The sequence below is a fragment of the Xenopus laevis genome, chromosome 3L (genome assembly GCF_017654675.1).
Source record: "Xenopus laevis strain J_2021 chromosome 3L, Xenopus_laevis_v10.1, whole genome shotgun sequence".
In the NCBI taxonomy this organism is placed as follows: domain Eukaryota; kingdom Metazoa; phylum Chordata; class Amphibia; order Anura; family Pipidae; genus Xenopus; species Xenopus laevis.
The window spans coordinates 51204174-51218723 of record NC_054375.1 but is presented as its reverse complement, the minus strand read 5'-3'; the positions used below and the strand labels follow the sequence as shown (position 1 = coordinate 51218723).

Here is a 14550-nt window from a genome sequence, read left to right as displayed (position 1 = left end):
CTTTAATTAGTTCACACCATAATTAATATTTGGATATAAGACAAACAATATTAATGCTGCCATCCACCAGGTTAACCACAAGTTTTTATGTGTTGTGGATACTTATTTAACTTGCCCACTGATGTGGCTTCTCTTCTGTTCCTCTAATACCTTTCTGCTTGTACAGGAGGTCTGTCATTATGGGGGCACCAAAATCCAGGCTGCAGTTGGTCCATAATCATACAACGGGCTCCAGACATTTGGGACCAATCAAAGCACAACTCTCATGATATCAGCAACTTCACATCAGCTGTCTAGGCTTCTCAGAGAGATATCAGAGATCAAAGAAGAAGAAGCCATCACTTTGGCAAAGAAATGAGTGCATTCATACAGAGTTTGCAATAAGTACATGACACATCATCAGTGTTTTCAGCACTGTACATTAGTACGACTGCTGTAATTTAGAAAAAAAGTTTAACTGGGGGGATAGACTTGTTTTCTTTCTTGAATAATAGTGTCCATTTAACTTCGACTATATATAAATAAGCTTTGTAGCTAAAATATTATCAATCGGATAGCAATATTGTTTCAAAGAAGGCTTAGTATTAGCTCAATCAATGTCACCATTGTGCACGCACGCCACAGAATTAATTTCATTCTAAATATAAAAATGGCCTGAAGTCCCAACAAAGCACTCTTGCAAGCAAGTTTCTATCTGCTATTAAATATGATGTCACTGCACAACTGTAACAGAATGACATCACATTGCTTACTGGGGAGAACAGGGAATATCTACTTCCATCTACACAAAGACGCAATGGGTGAGTTTATTTGTAAAAGAAGATTTTCAACACCCCAGTGACATTGCTGATCCACTGCTATGCTAATCTCACCCCTAAATAAAGAGCAATTGAGTCCATAGATGTAAGGCCAGCCCACAATTTGCACTAAATCGGGAAGGTGATGCACTGTGGCCGCAAATGATGCTTTCTCATTCTGCCCCAGTTCATCCCATATGAATACATTGCCGCTGAAAGCAGAAAGCACCATACTCATGGGAGAAGAATAAGTAGTTGTGTTCTTCTATGTTGCTCAAATACCTGTATTTTTGGGTGTTAATTGTGAGGAAGGGTGCAATGTGCAAAACATATTTGCCCATTTTTTGCACTTTCCAACCCTGAATCCCACCTTATAAATGAGGCCTTTTAACTCTTGCATTTGTAGGTAACAGTACTGAGAAGAAGTCTCCATAATTCCGTCTAGATGGTATCTATCACGGGATCTGTTTTTTAAAATGTCAAAATTTCTCTGTATGATTTTCTAAATCTAAAAATGGGGGCTGTTAGTAAGGATACATCCAGAAGTAACCAGCAATTGCAACAGGGAGCAAATATTGATAATGCAATGTGGCAAACACACTGTGCAAAGGGGGTTTTAAGGGGGTTATTTACCTTTGAGTTAACTTTTAGTATGATGTAGAGCAGTGATCCCCAACCAGTGGCTCTTCGACCCCTTGGATGTTGCCCCCCAGTGGCCTCCAAGTAGGTACTTCTTTTTGAATTCCTGAATTAAAGGCAAACTTTAGTTGCATAACAACCATGTGTAATACCAAACAGAGTCTCCTGTTGGCTGCATGGCCACATAGGAGCTATCAATACCCAATCACAGCCCTTATTTGGAAGCCCCTTTTTGCATGCCGATGCTGCTCTCCAACATCATTTACACTTGTATTTGGCTCACGGGTAAGTGATCCCCAACCAGTGGCTCTTCGACCCCTTGGATGTTGCCCCCCCAGTGGCCTCCAAGTAGGTACTTCTTTTTGAATTCCTGAATTAAAGGCAAACTTTAGTTGCATAACAACCATGTGTAATACCAAACAGAGTCTCCTGTTGGCTGCATGGCCACATAGGAGCTATCAATACCCAATCACAGCCCTTATTTGGAAGCCCCTTTTTGCATGCCGATGCTGCTCTCCAACATCATTTACACTTGTATTTGGCTCACGGGTAAAAAAGGTTGGGGACCCCTGATGGAGAGACTGATATTCTAAGACAATTTGCAATTGGTTTTCATTTTTTATTATTTGTGTTTTTTTTAACCTAGCAACCGTGAATTGATTTGAATAAGAGACTGGAATATAAATAGAAAGATGAGTAATAAAAAGTAGCAATAACAATACATTTGTAGCCTTACAGAGCATTTCTTGTTATATGGCTCAGTGACCCCCATTTGAAAGCTGGAAAGAGTCAGCAGAAGAAGGCAAATTATTCAAAAAATATAAAAAATATAATATAATATAGAATGCCATTCCATTCCATTTGGGATTTGCTGAATTAGTATTAGGGATGCACCGAATTCAGTATTCAGTTCGGGATTCGGCCTTTTTCAGCAGGATTCAGATTCGGCCGAATCCTTGTGCCTGGCTGAACCAAATCCGAATCCTAATTTGCGTATGCAAATTGTGGGCAGGGCAGGATTTCACGTGACTTTTTGTCACAAAACAAGGAATTAAACAAATTTCTTTCCATGTTTTCCTTTCCCGCCCCTAATTTGCATATGCAAATTAGGATTCGGAATCGGTTCGGTATTCTGCAGAATCTTCAATGAAGGATTCGGGGATTCAGCCAAATCCAACATAGTGGATTCGGTGCACCTCTAATTAGAATCCTTCAATAATGCGTTTTGATTCTATGGGACAGATCTATTAATGGTCGAATTTTTTTTATGCTCAAAACCGTCAAATTCGACTAGGGAATTATCCAAACTCAGATGGAGTTTTTAAATGTATATTGGTAAACTGCTTAGAATGGCATTTTTCTTTCATAATGCAAAAAAAATAAATATTTTGTTACAAAATCTCAGTTCCTCAAATAATCCGCAGTGTTCCACAGACTCGAGGCAAGAACAACACTCCAGGAATTCATCATGAAGCATTCCTATGGAGTTACCACAAGAACCTAAAATGCAGATCACAACATAAGCAGAAGTCTGACATTAAAGCAGAAAAATGCTATGTGAGATATTTTTATAAGATCTGTAGTTGTGAGAGAAAAAGTAACGGAATTAGGGAGAATTGGCCATGGTTTTAACATTAACTTCATCTGGACTGGGATTGAAGAATTGAAACTGAGTCCACAGATCTACACCTTGGTTTTTAAAAGACAATTTCTCATGGTTGAGTGAGGGTTCAATCTTATGTGAATGGAAACCAGGAACCCACTAACAGAGTAATTGCATCTGCACTGAATAACAATCAAAATTGTTGTATTGTCACCACAAATCACAAATATTAAATGTTTGAAACACTAAAAGCTTTCGCTGCTTTTATTTCAGACCTTGGGGCTGATTTACAAAGATTAGTGCAGTTGGCCATTGCAACTAGTCAGATCAGTGATGTTACAATAGGGGGAGCAGACGCCAGAGCTGGGAGTGCAGAGAGAGTGAGGTTTCAAATTCAATTGCCCATGGATGATGATGTGGAGGGACTCATGGGAATGGATGTTGTTGGTCCTGCAGGTTTGGGTGTTGGGGAGGGGTCTGCATGTTTGGTGGGGGTGGGGGGACAGGTGATACCAAGTCCCACACCTCTGAATCAGATCTTTCCTTTCATTTTCTAACTAGCAATAATAGACTGATCAACACGAATTACAGATTGGTTGTTATGGAACTATACTGCTGAAATTTAGCACCTATGCTAGTAAATGAGCCATTTTGTATGCACAAAATATGCAGCGTTAAATATTTTGTTGGACAACACAATGGTGCAAATTATTATGAAAGTTTATTACACATTAATTAACTCCTTTAAAAAACAAGTGAGTGTAAGTGGTGTCTTAGGGCCTTAGGGTGTCTTAGGGCCTGCATAAAATAACATTTTGATCATTGTAAAATGGCACTACCAGAAAATATTAATAAATCAAAATAATTCAAATTCTGTTTGAATGTTCTAAAGGGGAACGAAAGCATAAAACCCTGGAAAATGCTGAGCTGTTTGGCACCGCTGGTGGCTAACTTTTCACACTGACCAGGTAGCCACTTCTTTTAAATAAGTACTTGACCCCAGGGCGCTGCATCTTTTTCTCCCTGCATCCAGGTATACCCTGCACCTTGTAAGGTGGGCACAGTGCACAGTAAGATCCCAAGAAACTGCAAAATACCTGGGAGCACACTCTGGAGGACATGCCTTTTTAAAGAGGGAAAAGTTGACCCATGTCAAAAGGTAAAAATTTTAGTCACTGGGGATGCATAACAAATTGGAACCCACCCCGTGTTTTAGGATTTTGTTTTTTTTTAATAGCAGTTTTTTTTTCCAAAGATATACTTATTTATCTTTCTTGATCCACCTTGTGTTCCTTGTTTGTTTTTACTTGGCACTAAAGGGAGTCAAACTTATGTCCTAGCCACTCCAAAATATATTTCGAAACAAGAAAAAGAGACAGACCTATTTTTATAGAAAATTCACATTTAAGAGATCGGGAGGTATAATTTACTGCTATTAGTTAATTTATTAAGAGAAAAAAGTAATAAAACCCCCCACTCTCTTTAATACAATATAAAAAATGAATAAACAACTTGTGAACACAATTAGTATGGGGTTGATTCATAATTAGTGAGTTGGTGTACAGAAGTTCATTAGTCAAAAGTTAAAGTGCCAGTGCTTGAATAGTACAATCAATACCCGTGACTGTAAAATGAATTACTTATTTTTTAATAAGAATAATCAATTAATTCATTTAAAGACTGTACCCTTGATTGTAACATAATAGGTTAAATAGAATTAATGAAATTGCTAAGTGTACCTGCTAGATAAATAGCAATTATATTAAATTATCATTATAAACTTGAATTCATTAACATAAAGTGCTAGTGCAAGTGTAATAAATTAAAGGTGAATTAATTAAGTATAAAGGTTAAAAAAATGTGTCCAAGACCATCATTTGAAAGTGAAGTAGGAAAAGGAAAATGGTAGAGGTGAAGAGGTCCCAAAAACTTCTATCAGAGGATTTTTCTATGCCCTGGGACTCCACATGGTAAGAAAGTCAAACACTGGGGACTGTGGTCTCAAAATAACAATATCTATCTCATTATGGAGAAGCTAAACTCAACTATAAAACCACAGATCCTTCAGTGTCATTAAGAACTTTCCAAGGCTCATTGAGACGATGAGCAGGGGACAGCGTAAATATCAATGTCCAAATTAAACACACTTGAAGGGCATGGTAGCCCAAGACCAACCACTATGGTTACTACAGTATATGGAAAAGTACTGATGACTTTAAAATCCACCACTGAAGTTCCCCAAATGTCAACATCTTGGGCAGAGGGTATGTTATTAAAGATGCTTGTTGGGGAGATCACTGTTGGGTAGGATGGATTCAGTGCTGGATTTTGGACAGAATAACCTATGCGGTTGGATTTTTTTTTTTTTTTAAAAGTATGGTTTGTTTAGTTCTCCTTTAATGAGCAATGAATTACAGCAGTCCTAAACACAGTTAAGCCCTTTCCCTGTTACTGACTTTCAGATTGCCAGTTGTCTGTCTCCTCCTACTAATAATGCCATGGGCTCATGGTCCAACTAGCACATGGTCATGTAAACTGCGCACCTGAATCAGTGTACTCATGTGATTTGTCCCACGTATATAGATGTCAGCCTCCTGGTGGTGATTTCTGGCAAATTATTGCCCATGCTACTTATAGAAATTAATGAAAAGGATACCTACAATGTGCATACAGGCTAATAGTAGACAAAGCTCACCAGTAGAAATGTGGATGTTGGGTGTGGCTGTTGCTCTCAGTGGCTTCAAAGCAGGTGCTTATTTTTTAATTCCTAGTTTAGAGGCAAGTTTTGGTTACATAAAAAACACGGGTCAGCATACATTTCACTCTGGAGAACCACATTAGAGTTCAGCGTTGTTTTATTTTCTCCTGCACAACATGTTTTCAATACAATAATCCTTCATCAGGTGCTGATTTAGGATTATTGTATATGAAACATGTTGTGCAGGAAAAAATAAAACATTCAACTGTGGTTCTCCAGAGTGAAATTTATGCGGATTTCTGAAATTGGTTTTGACGGTGCCATTACTCTGTTGAGAGGAACCCTGTAACAAAGAAAACTGTGCGAGGATATCACCAAAAAATTATAAAAAACAAGTCTACTGCCAAACAGAGCCTCCTAAAGGCTGCCAGTCCACATAAGGGCTACCAAATGGCTAATCACAGCACAAATTTTGCACCACCCAGGAACATGTTTCATGCTTGAATTGCTCCCCAACTCTTTTTACCTCCTTTTTTCCTTCGAGAAAGATTCGGCCGAATACCGAATCAGAATCCTAACTTGCATATGCAAATTAGGGGTGGGAAGGGGAAAAAGTTTTTACTTCCTTGTTTTGTGACAAAAAGTCACGCAATTTCCTTCCCTGCCCCTTATTTGCATATGCAAATTAGGATTAGGATTCGGATTCGGCCGGGCAGAAGGATTCAGTCGAATCCTGCTGAAAAAGATCAAATCCTGGCCGAATCCCGAACCGAATCCTGGATTCGGTGCATCCCTAGGATATTGCACACGGGTACACAGTATCCACATGATACTAAACGTTAATTTAAAGGGATACTGTAATGGGAAAAAAAAAAAATTTTCAAAATGAATCAGTTAATAGTGCTGCTCCAGCAGAATTCTACACTGAAATCCATTTCTCAAAAGAGCAAACAGATTTTTTTATATTCAATTTTGAAATCTGACATGGGGCTAGACATTTTGTCAATTTCCCAGCTGCCCCTGGTCATGTGACTTGTGCCTGCACCTTAGGAGAGAAATGCTTTCTGGCAGGCTGATGTTTTTCCTTCTCAATGTAACTGAATGTGTCTCAGTGAGACATGGGTTTTTACTATTGAGTGTTGTTCTTAGATCTACCAGGCAGCTGTTATCGTGTGTTAGGGAGCTGCTATCTGGTTACCTTCCCATTGTTCTTTTGTTTGGCCATACCTCCCAACTGTCCCTTTTATGGAGGGACAGTCCTTCTTTTGACTGCTCAACCCGCAGTCCCTCATTTGTACTGGAAAGTCCCTATTTTCTCTGCACTGAACAGCCAGAAAAAGAAACAAAGTTTCTCACTCAATTGGCTTTTAGCAGAGAGCACAGAACAGCTAACAGGTGCAAATAAGATACTTTGTAACAATTTTGAGACACAAAAAAACAGTTTAGATAAGGAGAAATATTTTCAAATTTTCATAACCTGCCAAATTTTTTAAAATGAACATGGCAATTAGGGGGTGTGGCCACAGAAAGGGACGTGGTCAAAAAATGTCACTGGTCTAAATGCGAAAAAAAATTGTGTCCCTCTTTTTACTTCCAAAATGTTGGAAGGTGTGGTTTGGCTACTTGGGGGGAAAAGGGAGGGGGTGATATCACCCCAACTTGCAGTACAGCAGTAAAGAGTGATTGAAGTTTATCAGAGCACAAGTCACATGACTTGGGGCAGCTGGGAAATTGACAATATGTCTAGCCCCATGTCAGATTTCAAAATTGAATATAAAAAAATCTGATTGCTCTTTCGAGAAATGGATTTCAGTGCAGAGTTCTGCTGGAGCAGCACTATTCACGGATTCATTTTGAAAAAAAAATTTTTCCCCATGACAGAATCCCTTTAAAGGTAAACTATCCCTTTAAAATATCAATGTCTTCATCACATTCAGAGTATGTTTTGTGGTGAGCACAACTCATGGTAGTATGGTACCCTCATAAGCAAAATCTCTTTACAAGGCTCTGTAGCTGTCACTTTCTAAAACTATTGTGGCTAGAGGAGCTCAGGGGGATGGAAATCCCTGCTAGTATGCCCAGCTACATGGACCACTTTCTTTACAGCCTACAAATGGCATGCCACTGGGGGACAGGAACAAGTGCATGTCTATGTGCAATAGCAACGATGAAGGACAATGTACAGAGACACGTCTGCAGCTCCTCTCACAAGCCAATGGGTCAGACAATGAGACCACTGGCCCATTTGGGCACGTGACTCGTGCCTCTCATTTTGCTACAACTTTCAAGAAAGAAATAGAAAACTTGCATTCACCAAACCACTGAACATACTAGTTTGTCGATAACAAGTACAGTTATACTGTAGTTCAGCTGCATTGTGATATGAATGGGACTCGCCAGCGGCTGCTGCCCAGCCAACTCCAGACTGACTCCCAGCAGCAGTAGCCACAGAGAATAGGCAGCTGCCCAGATCACGCTTATTCAAACACCCCTCCCACGTAGTAGACTTTACCGCTTTCTCGTCCAGGTTCTGCAGCGCTTCTTTGCCCGGGGTGGTACTAATCTCCACTTTGGGGGGTTCTTCTTTGCTGATCTGGTCGTTTTTGTTGTTAGCAGTGCCGGGGCGCATTGGGGTGCCTCTCCTGTTGGGCTGCCCCACGCTCAGGGAGTCAAAATCTATCGTCTTACTTTCGTACGCTCCCTCCACATTGCAGAACATGCCTCCGTACTTTACCCGGGGCACTTGGCTGGCGGAGCCCGGGCGGGCCAGGTAGACTGGCAGGTCATCTCCCCTGTCCCATTCCCTGTTGCCTGATGATGCCATAACTGAGACACTGAGGAGGAGAGCTGCTAGTCACAGTCTGGCCAGCGAGCAGCCGAGAAAGAAGGAGAAGCGATGCACCTTCCAGCCAGAGAGGGCAGCACTGAGCCGACGCGGTGACACGAGCGCAAGGATACAGTCTCCTCACCCTCAGTACCAGTCCTCATATGGACAGAAGGAGGTCAAGTGTGAGTGCGCTCTCCAATGTGTCCCTCAGCCTGTGCTCCTCCCTATTACAATCTCCCTCCTTCCACAATCATTATTGCGCACATTACACAAATCTTCTTTGTAGTACTGACACGTTCCTGTTTATTTTCCCCTCAGATATTTAATAAAATGATAGCTGGGGTTATGTTTACTATTATTCCAGCAGTACACATATTTTTCAAGTGTAGTCCAGTACAGACCTGTTAGCTGAACAGTTCAGCCTTAAAATAAAAAATTGTGTAAATAGAAAATAGGCTGTGCAAAATAAAAAATGTTTCTAATATAGTTAGGCAAAAATGCAATGTATAAAGGCTGGAGTTACTGTGTCTGTAACATAATAGCCAGAACACTACTTCCTGCTTTTCAGCTCTATAACTGTGAGTTAGTCAGCGACTTGAACTATAATAGTTCAGTGAGTTTGTAATTGATCCTCAGCATTCAGCTTCAATTCAAAAGCAGCAGATTTGACCCATGTGGTCCCCCCTCAAGTCTCTGATTGGTTACTGCCTGGTAACCGGGGTAACCAGTCAGTGTAAACCAAGAGAGCTGAAAAGCAGGAAGTAGTTTACTGGCTATTATGTTAGACACACTTCAGATATGAATTGCTGCATCCCTCAAAAACCAAAGTTTATCGAGGGGGAGATAACAGAAAGTTTTATATAGTGTAGTATTTATAAAATAAAATTCGGATCTCACCCTTAGTTTATAACTTTATAACAACAGTGCATTTGTGCACCACTTTTTACTTTCTCCGTAAAAAGTTATTTAACCAAACAATCCGTGATTGAATATAACACACTTTTAAAACCGTGAAATCATAAAATCCCCACCAATCACATTAGCTCTATGAGCATAAGGTGCTGTATGCAGAGATTCCCACAGTGTGAGAGCATAACTAGGGAGGTGGTGGTATAGCAACCGACCCCTAGAGTCCTAGTGCCCCCAGCGCTATATTATACTCACTAGACGTGAGACAAGGAAGGCGTTGGTTAAAATCTATTTCTTCCTGTTCTGAGGCTTCTTCTTTATCCGCTTAATGTGGAGAGATATATGGGCATGTGCGGAAGCGTTTTTCACAAGTTTAATAAATAATTAAAATCACACTCACAAACATCCGTTGTCAAACCGCATTGAAAAAAAGTGTCCTGTACATTCCGTATTGCGTTTTTGGTTCCTCAGCGTCCCTTAGAGTCCAATGCGCAAATCGGTGACACGCTTCCGCAAATTCAGAGCGACGGCATCCTCGCTGACGCGTTTCACCAAACTGGCTTCCTCTCAGAGCGATGTGATTGCTGGAATTTGGGAACACCATAGCTCCAGGATTCAAACTTTTATTTTTGAAATGTTACACACACAGTCACTCCAGCCTTTACACATTACATTTTTGCCTTACTAATTATATTCAAAACATTTTTTATTTTGCACAGCCTATCTATTTAGGCCTGTAGCACACGGGCAGAGTCAGGGAGATTTTGTCGCCTAGCGACTAATCGAATCTTCTTTGGGGCGACAATCTCCCCGAACTGCCTTCCCCCTGCCTTCCGCCTGCTAAAATGAAAAATCGTCTGAGGCAATGCACTCACGGCGCTTAGATTTCTGAAGTCGCCTGAAGTTGCCTCATGAGGAAACTTCGGGCGAATTCGGAAATCGAAGCGCCGCGAGTGCATTGCCGCATGAGATTTTTTATTTTAGCAGGCGGAAGGCAGTTCAGGGGAGATTGTCGCCCTGAAGAAGAGGCAATTAGTCGCCAGGGACTAAATCTCCCCAAATCTGCCCGTGTGCTAAAGCCCTTACCCAGTTTTTATTTTTACACTGAACTGAACAATTCCTTTAAAGTGAACGCTGGAAAAATATGAATATGTTGCCTGTTGTGGTAGCAAATAAATACAAGCTGAAAGAGTCAATTTAATGTAAAGGATTAAATGATAGTTCTAACACCTCACACATGTGCATATAATGTTATTCAGTGTGATGGCTGCGAGTATAGGAGATGCTGCAGAAAAACCTGGAAAATTACCTTCCCTGAGGTGGAGAACCAACCAACGCATAAATGGATTCCCAGGCAATACACACACCTGCACAGAGAAGATTGTGAGAAGCTATTGTTTACCTCCAACAAATAGTTTAGGGAGAAAGTCTCCGTGTAACACCTTATAAGGTCAGATTTACAAAACCTCTAAAACATATTGTTTCCCCCCCAGTAAAAATGTGCCTCAGGCAGAAGATATGGGGCTTAGGGGACCTGAATTTTCTCAAAGTCACAGCATATTTGCTAGCAGACTTCTGCAGATGTTTTACTGTAAGTCTCACAGAGACTCCTATTTAACAGGTGCTGGCTACATAACTCGCTCTAAATCTCCAAGGTGGGTTTTTATACTAGAAACAAAGTCATCCTTGGACATTTAGGGGCACATTTACAAAGCTCGAGTGAAGGATTCGAATTAAAAAAACTTCGAATTTCAAAGTGTTTTTTGGGCTACTTCGACCATCGAATGGGCTACTTCGACCTTCGACTACTACTTCGACTTCGAATCGAACGATTCGAACTAAAAATCGTTCGACTATTCGACCATTCGATAGTCGAAGTACTGTCTCTTAAAGAAAAACTTCGACCCCCTACTTCGGCAGCTAAAAGCTACCGAAGTCAATGTTAGCCTATGGGGAAGGTCCCCATAGGCTTGCCTGAGATTTTTTGATTGAAGGATATTCCTTCGATCGTTGTATTAAAATCCTTCGAATCGTTCGATTCGAAGGATTTAATCGTTCGATCGAACGAATAATCCTTCGATCGTTCGATCGCAGGATTTGCGCTAAATCGTCCGACTTCGATATTCAAAGTCGAACGATTTTAGTTCCTAGTCGAATATCGAGGGTTAATTAACCCTCGATATTCGACCCTTCATACATCTGCCCCTTAGAGTAAGCCTGGCAGATAGAGTATTTTCATGTGTTACCCTTATTATTGAAACTGTCAAAGAGCTGATTTCCTTTATACAGATATCATTGCACTGTACATACAGTCATATGAAAAAGTTTGGGAACCCCTCTTAATTCTTTAGAGTTTTGTTTATCATTGGCTGAGCTTTTAAAGTAGCAACTTCCTTTTAATATAGAACATGCCTGGAAACAGTATTATTTCAGCATTTACAGAAAGTTTACTGGATTAACAGAAAATATGCATCATAACAAAATTAGACAGGTGCATAAATTTGGGCACCCCAACAGAGATATCACATCAATACTTAGTTGAGCCTCCTTTTGCAAATGAAACAGCGTTTAAACGCCTCCTATAGCCTTTAATGATTCTGGATGGCGGTATTTTTGACCATTCCTCCATACAAAATTTCTCTAGTTCAGTTAAATTTGATGGCTGCAGAGCATGGTCTTTAACTCTAACTCAGATGTTAACTATTTGGAAAGGTGTGTTTTTTTGTTTGTTTTTTTGCAAAATATAAACATGCCCTTTAAGGATGGGAAATTCTCTCATCCATGCCATTTTACCCCATACTGATCTATTTATACAGTGTCTTACTTTAAAGGAACCGTAACACCAAAAAATGAAAGTAATTAACATATAATATACTGTTGCTCTGCATTGGTAAAACTGGTGTGTTTGCTTCAGAAAGGCTACTATAGTTCATATAATCAAGTTGCTGTGTAGCCATGGGGGCAGCCATTCAAGTTGCTGGGAAAAAAGAGAAAAGGCACAGGTTACATAGAACAGATACGTCCAGTCCAATACAAGTGAAATAAAATTAAACAAGTGCAAAAGATCGCTCATTTCTGAGAGACAACAAAAAAGAAAAGACCCAATCTTATTATTCGTGGGAAATTGGTATGATAATTGTTTCTTTGAACAAGGGCTGACTTTAATACTAAAGGAACAGTAACACCAAAAGCTAATAGTGTATTAAAGTTGTTAAAATATAATTTACTGTTACCTGCACTGGTAAAACTGGTGTGCTTGCTTCAGAAAGACTACTATAGTTTATGTAAATAAGCTGCTGTGTATCCATGGGAGCAGCCATTCAAGCTGGAAAAAGAGAAAAGGCACAGGTTACACAGCACATAACCGATAAGCTCAGTCCAATACAGTGGTCTTTTATCTATTTGCTATTTAACCTATGCCTCCATGGCTACACAGCAGCTTGTTTATATAAAATATAGTAGTCTTTCTGAAGCAAACACTTCAGTGGTACCAGTGCAAAGCAACCGTACATTATATTTTAATTACTTTGATACACTTTCAGCTTTTGGTGTTACTGTTCCTTTAATATAAAAGTCAGCCGTTTTGTAAAGAAACAATTATCCTAAAGAAGAAAACTTCACATGAATAATTCGATTTTTTTTTTATCATTGGCTGAGCTTTCAAAGTAGCAACTTCCTCTTAATATATAACATGCCTTATGGAAACAGTAGTATATAATGTTTATTGGATCAACAGAAAATATGTAGTATGCATCAAAACAAAATTAGAAAGGTGCATAATTTTGGGCACCCCAACAGAAATATTACAGCAATACTTAGTTGAGCCTCCTTTTGCAAATGCCTCTAGACTCCTCCTATACCCTTTGATGAGTGTCTGGATTCTGGATGGTGATATTTTTAACCATTCCTCTACAGTTCATTTAAATTTGATGGCTTCCAAGCATGGACAACCTGCTTAAAATCAACCCATAGATTTTTGATGATATTTAAGTCGAGGGACTGTAAGTACCTACATATGACTGTAAGTACCTACATATTATAGCACAAGCATTTCCTCAAGATTCTGCACTTTTTTAAGTTTTGCTTAATAACTTACTGTATCCCATGTAAATTCATGGTGTCTTAACTTTTGGAGTAGATATCAATGTTCAGCCTTCAGCTGCTTGCTGAGGATCAGGGGAGGAGGGTGAAAATTTTGTTTGGGATGATAACTGATGATGATACTGGGAGTTTTAATTCACCACTGGAAAAGAACTTGCAATAAATTAGATTTTTTCACCTTATCAATCGTTGGAGCAAGTCTTCTGTTGTCCATGCTATGTAAACATACAGTAAATGCCATTCTACCAGAGGGAAGTGATAATGGCTGAAAAGCTAATGTCTGTTGAAGAGGACTGTGCCGTACAGTTAAGCATATATTTGGTCAGGCAGTTTGGCTTATTTTAATTTACTGTTCCTCGGAGGGAGGGTTTTAACTGAGCATTTGATGGCTTAATGTATGTCCAAATGGAAGATGTCATCTTCCAAGGCATCTTCAGATGCATGGTGCAAAAGCTGATAAGGGAGTTATAGTACATGCAGCTTCCTCTCCCTTCCTCTCAGATGCCCTTGTTTAGGCTATCTGCCCAAATTAGTGACACAATGGAATTTGACCATACCCTTTACCACTAATGTGCAGGGTTCAAAGATTTTCTGGACCACCAGCAGGTTAGAATCCAGAGTTATTTGGAGTGCAATCCCATCTTAGGGTCAGGCCACACAGGGCATTTTGGGGAGATTTGGTCGCCTGGTGACTAATCGCCTCGTTTTTGCGGCGACCAATCTCCCCAAATGCCGGCGCTGATCGAACTAGGCGTTTTCTGAAGTCGCCCGAAGTTTCCTCGTGAGTTAAGAAGATAGTGCCAGGAGAGTGTGGAACAGTCCGCTAAAATATACAATATGTTTTTAAAGGAGTGAGATACATTTGCTGGTTACACACAGGTTTGGGGAATGAGAAATAGAGAGTCAAGCAGCTTAATATGGCATGGGAAAAAGGATTAACCTCTGCAAGACAGGAAAAATGGTGTAACTCAGGAAC

At 40.0% G+C, this 14550-nt stretch overlaps 1 protein-coding gene across 1 annotated transcript in view; it reads right to left on the bottom strand.

Moving 5' to 3' along the window:
* dpysl3.L (dihydropyrimidinase like 3 L homeolog) overlaps nt 1–8621 on the bottom strand; it is a 96877-nt gene extending 88256 nt beyond the window's left edge. Inside the window, exon 1 of the mRNA XM_018251104.2 lies at nt 8250–8621. Within this exon, the coding sequence (XP_018106593.1) occupies nt 8250–8561 (312 nt within the window). The 5' untranslated portion in view covers nt 8562–8621. The remainder of the gene's footprint in view (nt 1–8249) is intronic.
* Nucleotides 8622–14550: the final 5929 nt, after the last annotated feature.